Here is a 6,820-nt window from a genome sequence, read left to right on the forward strand (position 1 = left end):
TTCAGAGATGCAGTATATTATCATGATGCAGTTCTTAACTAATGGGCAAAAATATAGGCCTAGCTTATTTTTGTTTATTGTGGTGTAGGCCTACATTATCAGTTATTTATTCTATTTAGTTGGCTTTTTTTCCTTCCAACTTGCTGCCGACCAACTAGCTCAATATGAGAATGGAAACATAGAGGCTTGGGCTTCAGGGCCCCTTTGACTCCTGGGGCCCTGGGTCTGGGCCCGGTAGGCCGGTGCAATAACCCATTCTTGTTGGTAGTTCAAAACCCAGTGCTGGCCACTGTAGCTTGTAATGACTGAGTGACCGAGTGAGTCTTCATTTTTATCCTTCAATGTGTCTTCATGGCCATCACTGGCTGCAATTCATTTCTGTCGATCAAATTCACATTGTTCTGGCTTTGCTCTGCGTGGATGCCAAAACTTGACCAAACATCACGGTTATATAAAAAAAAACATAATTCAGAATAAAGAAGTTTCACATAAAACCGCCAGACCAAGGACAACCCCGGGAGAACTAAGCACGAGCTCGAGCGTGCTGACGTCAGCCAGGCAGCCCAGCGAAAGAACGCCTGTGTGTTGGAATGTGGAGACTTGCACTTCCTTGAACAAACGCACGACTGAGAAAGAAAAGTTTGAAAAATCTCCAAGTCTACGAAAACAATCGACGAGCAGCAGATCATTTTAATCGGTAAGCAGTTGGCTATTGTCTTGTTGAGGAAATAGCACGATGTTAGCCACTAACAATGCGTGAGAGGAGAAGTTAGAGGAGAAGTGTTGTAAAATGGAGTCGGTGAGTGAATGTGTGTGGGGGTTGCGCTGAAAGGGAGAGGCGCTGTCCACGGGCTGATTTCAGCACAGCGAGATCAGGACCACGGCTAGCCAAACACATTCACATACCCCAACTCGACTCGCAAGAGCAGTTTTGCCAGTTATTCCTCGATAAAATAACTTTGTTATGCTCTCATAATCTCAATCGATGATGTAAACGCAATGCCGACATTTTACTTTGGGAAACTTTGAAGAAGTTACAGCTCGATACTTGTCTGCTTCCGGTAGAGTTCTGTGTCGTGCTTGCAGTGCTTTGTGAGGGAGTTTTAGCACCCCGTCACTAGTTGTGTTGCTGGACAGCGCCTGTTTCCAGTAGTTGAATTCGGCCCCTCTAGTATTGTTTTCTCGCCATCCCTCGTTAGTGGGAAGGTATTTCCATTCCGTCGATAAATGTGGATTAAGTCGAACAAGCTGTGGCAAGAATGTTTTGAAAAGAACATTTCTTTTGCTATCGAAGGGGAAATGGCACAGAGACTAGTAGCTCCGTTTAAGATGTTGTGTACAACAATTGAGAAGTTTTGTTTACTTTCTGTTACTGCTATTTACACAACTAAGTTGTTTTATTGACATTGGGAGTGTTTGCGTTTGTTTCACTGTAGTTTCGCACGAGTAAAAATCATTTAAACGCTACAGATTTTCACCAGGAGATCGCAGTTTATTCGAATCTCCCCTTCGTCGGCCATTTTAGCAACTTCATTACAAAAATATAAACTCATCAGCGTCGAACACAGATTAATTTTGCCGTGTTCTTCTATCTCCACTTGCTTCACAGTAGGCTGCAGGTCTGCCTGTGCCACTGTACTGTTGTTATAAAATGGCCGAACAGAATAGTTCCGTGAACCATGCGATGGCTATTGTCGGAGAGACTGTGCTGGAAACAGAGAACCCATCTAGTTCAAGAAGTTTGTCATGTCACAACACAGTTTATAGGAATTTGTTGTGGCATGCCCCTAACATCAAATACACAATATAATGGACGAGATGCACAACAGCAAAGCACATACAGTAAATATAAATAGGCCTATGGGCAGACATGGGCACAGGCATAAACAGAAAACAGGGTCCCAGTAGTCATTGACCATAAATACATTCCATATTAGGCCCTACACTGCATAATAAAGTGCATCAAGGGTGAAGTGCATAGAGAAAAACTATGTTGTACAAGTGGAAAAGTCAGGTTCAGATGCCTCTGTTAGCCAGTGGGTATCTAATCAAGCTCAGCGAGCAAAGGGCGAATGGTCAACAGTGTCTGTCTGTCATAGGCTACCAAACATACAGGATATAGGATCGCAGATTCTGCCATAATGCAGAACGTGAGGTCTTGCTATGAAAGGGTGGCTGTGTGCGTGTGTGTTGAACTGAAGAATGCCATTGTGTGTCAGTCACTCATAGCCAGCCATGTGTGGAGATGATGAGGGGAAAAGAAACACACACTTTAGAGCAGCAGCTAGTGTCGGCCCCATGTGGCCAATGCAATGCAACACACACACACACACACACACACACACACACACACACACACACACACACACACACACACACACACACACACACACACACACAGAGAGACACACACACACACACCACAGGAGTGGCCGGGTCAACAGCAGTCTGGAGTCTTGAGAGGCCACAACTTTTAATCCACTTAACTTAACCACCCACCCCGCCCCCACGTGTAACACACACACACGCACACACGCACACACACACACACACACACACACACACACACACACACACACACAGATGCAGGTTTTCATTCCATTCACCTCCACTCTTATGCATGCGCGTGTACCCCCCCCCTACACACACACACATTCAGGCCAACTGTCTGAGGTCAGAGAGTACGCAGTGTAAAATGACATCATCAGTATGAGCTGTTTAAACAACAAAGGAGAGACAAGAGAGGAGGAGGAGGAGAGAAGGAGGAGGAGGAGTGAACAGAGGAGAGGGAATGAGAGGAGGAGGAGGAGGAGGAGGAGGAGAGAGAGAGAGAGAGAGAGAGAGCAGTAGAGAGCAATGAACATTAATAAAGAGGGGAGGTTAAGGAGAGGGGGATTGAGACAGTGAAAATGAGGAGAAGAAGGGAGAGATCAAATACTGTACGTCTGAAGTTCAAGTTTATTTAGCCATATCAACAGTATAAAAATACAGGGGGAGGTACACAAATAAATAAATAGGGAATGGCATACAAAACATTGGAGACGTAGAAAAGTGCAATGGAATATTTAAAGTGCATGGTATGTACAGTAGTAGCATTGTGCAAAGTCACAAAGGAGGTAGGAAGGCCATGTAGTGGAGTAGCTGCACGTGTATGAGAAAGGACACAGGCCAACATTGACTTATTTTAATGTCACAAATGTACCCAACCCACTGGCGTAACGCAAGTACTTCAGGCCCCACTGCAAGCTTCCAAGAATGGGCCCCCGAACGAAAAAAGAGGGCCTACTATCATGTGGAGGGGCCCGGTTCTTCAAGTCAAGGGCCTATGTGGGCCCCCCACTTCATATGGGCCCCCCATGCCTTGCGGGGGCTGCGGGGGTATACTTTACGCCCCTGGCCCAACCAGCTCCACAGTGTGGGCAGAGAGAGTAGAGAGAGAGAGGTTCCATTGGCCCATTGTTTCCGGGTTCTATTATTGGGGGGGAATTCAGACCTAAGCAGACCTATAAGGACTGTTCTATTCAATGCTAGGAGCATTATGACACGCCTCTTTAGGCAGACCGGAACCTGGTCACGTTAGGTGCCCATAGAAACCTATTATGTTGCCATATCTCTATATACTTAAAGAATCTCTGGTGTGGGTCCTTTCCATTATCCCTACTCTCATCCTCCCTTGTGCTTGTGGCCTCCTGATGACGTGGCAATGTGTCATTTGACGACAGACGTTTAAATCATGATGTAACTGTGATGGCATCTGTAACGGCGGTAGGGTAGCGCAATCTTATACAAGCCAACACCAAAGGAGGAGACCGAACTTGAGCACGCTCCTTTGCAGGGGGTGGGCACTGGGCAGGGTTTGATGTCAATGGACTCTTTCTAATATCCTAACTCCTGTCCTCCCCTAACTCCCTTGCTCATGTGCCTGCGTGTGGCCTCGTGATGACGTCACTGACAATAGAATTGTATTTTAATACCTTGCAAAAGGGCAATTCTCGTTTTCTCATTTGCAATCACTATAATGAATGAAGAACAGTTCCCCACAAGTTGTTGTGGCTAGGCTGACAGCAGGGAAACTTCATTGTTTTCTCCACGGAGGGGGGACGTCATGCGAGGCCACAAGCACAAGTGGAGGACAGAAGTCTGCATATTGGAATGCACACCCGGCAGCTATTTATTCACTTCCTGCCATTTGAATTAGGGCTGGGTAAAATAATCAAGTTAATCTGTCATTCACACATTGGAAAGAACCGAAAGTTTGTGTCTTTCTAGAGACGATCTTTGGTATGACCCTATTTCCTGTTTCTCGTTTTCCACTAGCTAGCTCTTGATTGGCTCGGAAGCCAGAATGGCGGCAGAGGCGGCCTATCCGGTGGCCATGGGTGTGTTCTCTGGGGGCGTCGGCCTGGATGAGGAGGCGGGGCCTAGTGCGGATCTGCCCGCCCCACAACTGGTGATGCTGGCCAATGTGGCGCTGACGTCGGAGGTAAACAATTTACAGATTAATCGACTGTACCCAATTATTGCATAAAGTTAATCGATTGCAGAATGAATCGCCAACTCTACTGGCAAGAGGGTAACATTGATATTTGGGGGGGCGGGGGGAACACCGCTTATAAATTAATCGTAAGTAGATCAATAAGTTCAATAAACTAAGTTAACAAATAATGAATTAATGAATAATCTGCCTCCCAAGGGATGTTAATCAGAGCCTTTGTGGCGATTTGAAATAGATTTCTTAGGCCAACGATTCGATTTCTATTTACTAGGGATGCACCGATACCGATACTGATATCGGTATCGGCTGCCGATACTGCTCATTATACTCGTACTTGTACTCGTCAAGCATTTGCCGATACCAGGAACGATACTGCTATTACACAAAACAATGCAAAATCTTGTCACGTTCTGTGGACTTGAAAGCAGCATGGGAAAAAAGTGCCACCTCATACATTTAATAACATTTAAATCTACATGGAAATGGACAATACAAATATCACAGGTGGAAAAAAACAAGGCCATGCATTTATTTTCATTGTATTTTGGTGGTAAAAGGTATCGGTATTGGTACTCGGTATCGGCAAGTACACACATTAATGTACTCGTACTTGTATCGGTTTTCAAAAAAGTGGTATCGGTGCATCCCTATTAAATTCACAGCCTAATAATCTGCCTCCCTAGGTGATGCTGGGAGGGGGCGGGGTGGAGGAGGAGCGGGAGATGGCGGAACTCCAGACGGTTGCCACTAGCTACAGCGACGCAGAGGAAGAGGATGAAGATGATGATGATGAGCTGGAGAGATATGCATACGAACAAGCACACGCACACGCACACACCTACGCGGAGCAGCCACACACTCACACCGCACACACACACACGTACGCAGACACACACTCTCACATGGTGGAGGAGAGCAGAGTGGACGAGGTGGAGGTGGAGACAGTCGTCGTGGAGACAGTCGTCGTGGGCGGAGTTAATAATGTGGCGACAGCAAGAGCCCCTCCCACTAAGGAGACGTCACAGATATCCCTGAGGCGCAGGTAAGATGTCATGAACATACACACACACACACACGCACACTGAGGTGCAAGTAAGACATGAACACACACACATACACACACACACACACACACACTGAGGCGCATGTAAGACATGAACACAACACACACACGCACAAGCACACACACCAAATTGACCAAACACTGGGGTAACACATTGAATGCTGTTTTGGGAATGTCGGCGGCAGATTGGCAGCATTCTAGACCATTTTTTGACAGCCAATGTGTTAATATCTATAACCTGAAAGCTGTACAACCGCATGGTGTGTAATGATGGTTTTGTTTTCTGTGTTAATTGTGTGTCGTGCTATGACAGGCCAACTCCCGTCCAGAGAGCAGTAGTGGATCCAGCAGCGGCTGCGGCGGTGTTGTCCCCCGACACCAGTAAGAAGCGCAAGCCCCTGCACTGTAAACCATGCCACTACCAGGTGAGGACTCCAAGATCATGTGTACCGGGAATGTTTTGGCAGGGAAAGTTCTATAGAATTCTGGGCGCCATAGAATACAATTTGGAATTTTAGAATGTTGCATTGTTACAGAACACATTCTTTTTGTAGAATGTTCAAAAATCCACACTCTGAAAAGTTGTTACACATTATGTGGATAATTTTGAAAACATATTGGTTTTGGCCTAAACAGAGTGTTAGAATGTGCATTTCAAAACTCAGGATTTAAAGATATCCCATTTAGGGGGCTTAATGCACCTGTCACAATGGAGTTTTTATTAATCAACATGTGACGTTTACATGCCTCAAACGAAGACACACACACACACACACACACACACACACACACACTGAGCCCTGTTCTTGTTGTTATACCCGCTAGGCGTCTAATGAAGAGGAGTTCATCGAGCACATCCGCGCACACACACACACACACACACACACACACACACACACACACACACACACACACACACACACACACACACACACACACACACACACACTCTGATCCCTGTTCTTGTGTTATAGGCGTCTAACGAAGAGGAGTTCATCGAGCACATCCACACACACACACACACACACACACACACACTTATCCCTGTTCTTGGTGTTGTAGGCGTCTAATGAAGAGGAGTTTATCGAGCACATCCGCATGCACAGCGCCAAGAAGCTCATCGTCGTCAACGGCGCCAGCGGAGAGGAGGAGCCAGCCAATGAGGTGCCGGCAGGCCCCATGCCCCCTGACATGGCCGCCGGGGGTGAGGGGCCAGAGGGGCTGGCCAATGGGAAGGGAGTGATCCGGTGCGAGAGGTGTGG

The 6,820-nt window shown here is 46.6% G+C and overlaps 1 protein-coding gene across 1 annotated transcript in view; it reads left to right on the forward strand.

The window, feature by feature from the left end:
- The first annotated feature begins 539 nt into the window (after positions 1-539).
- Positions 540-6,820, forward strand: part of rest (RE1-silencing transcription factor) — an 18,800-nt gene continuing 12,519 nt past the window's right edge. The window contains exons 1-5 of the mRNA XM_063188060.1: positions 540-697; positions 4,318-4,483; positions 5,179-5,537; positions 5,872-5,983; positions 6,621-6,820. The exon at positions 6,621-6,820 is cut by the window's right edge and continues 81 nt beyond it. Of these exons, the coding sequence (XP_063044130.1) occupies positions 4,346-4,483; positions 5,179-5,537; positions 5,872-5,983; positions 6,621-6,820 (809 nt within the window). The 5' untranslated portion in view covers positions 540-697; positions 4,318-4,345. The remainder of the gene's footprint in view (positions 698-4,317; positions 4,484-5,178; positions 5,538-5,871; positions 5,984-6,620) is intronic.

The sequence above is a fragment of the Engraulis encrasicolus genome, chromosome 22, assembly GCF_034702125.1.
Source record: "Engraulis encrasicolus isolate BLACKSEA-1 chromosome 22, IST_EnEncr_1.0, whole genome shotgun sequence".
Lineage (NCBI taxonomy): Eukaryota > Metazoa > Chordata > Actinopteri > Clupeiformes > Engraulidae > Engraulis > Engraulis encrasicolus.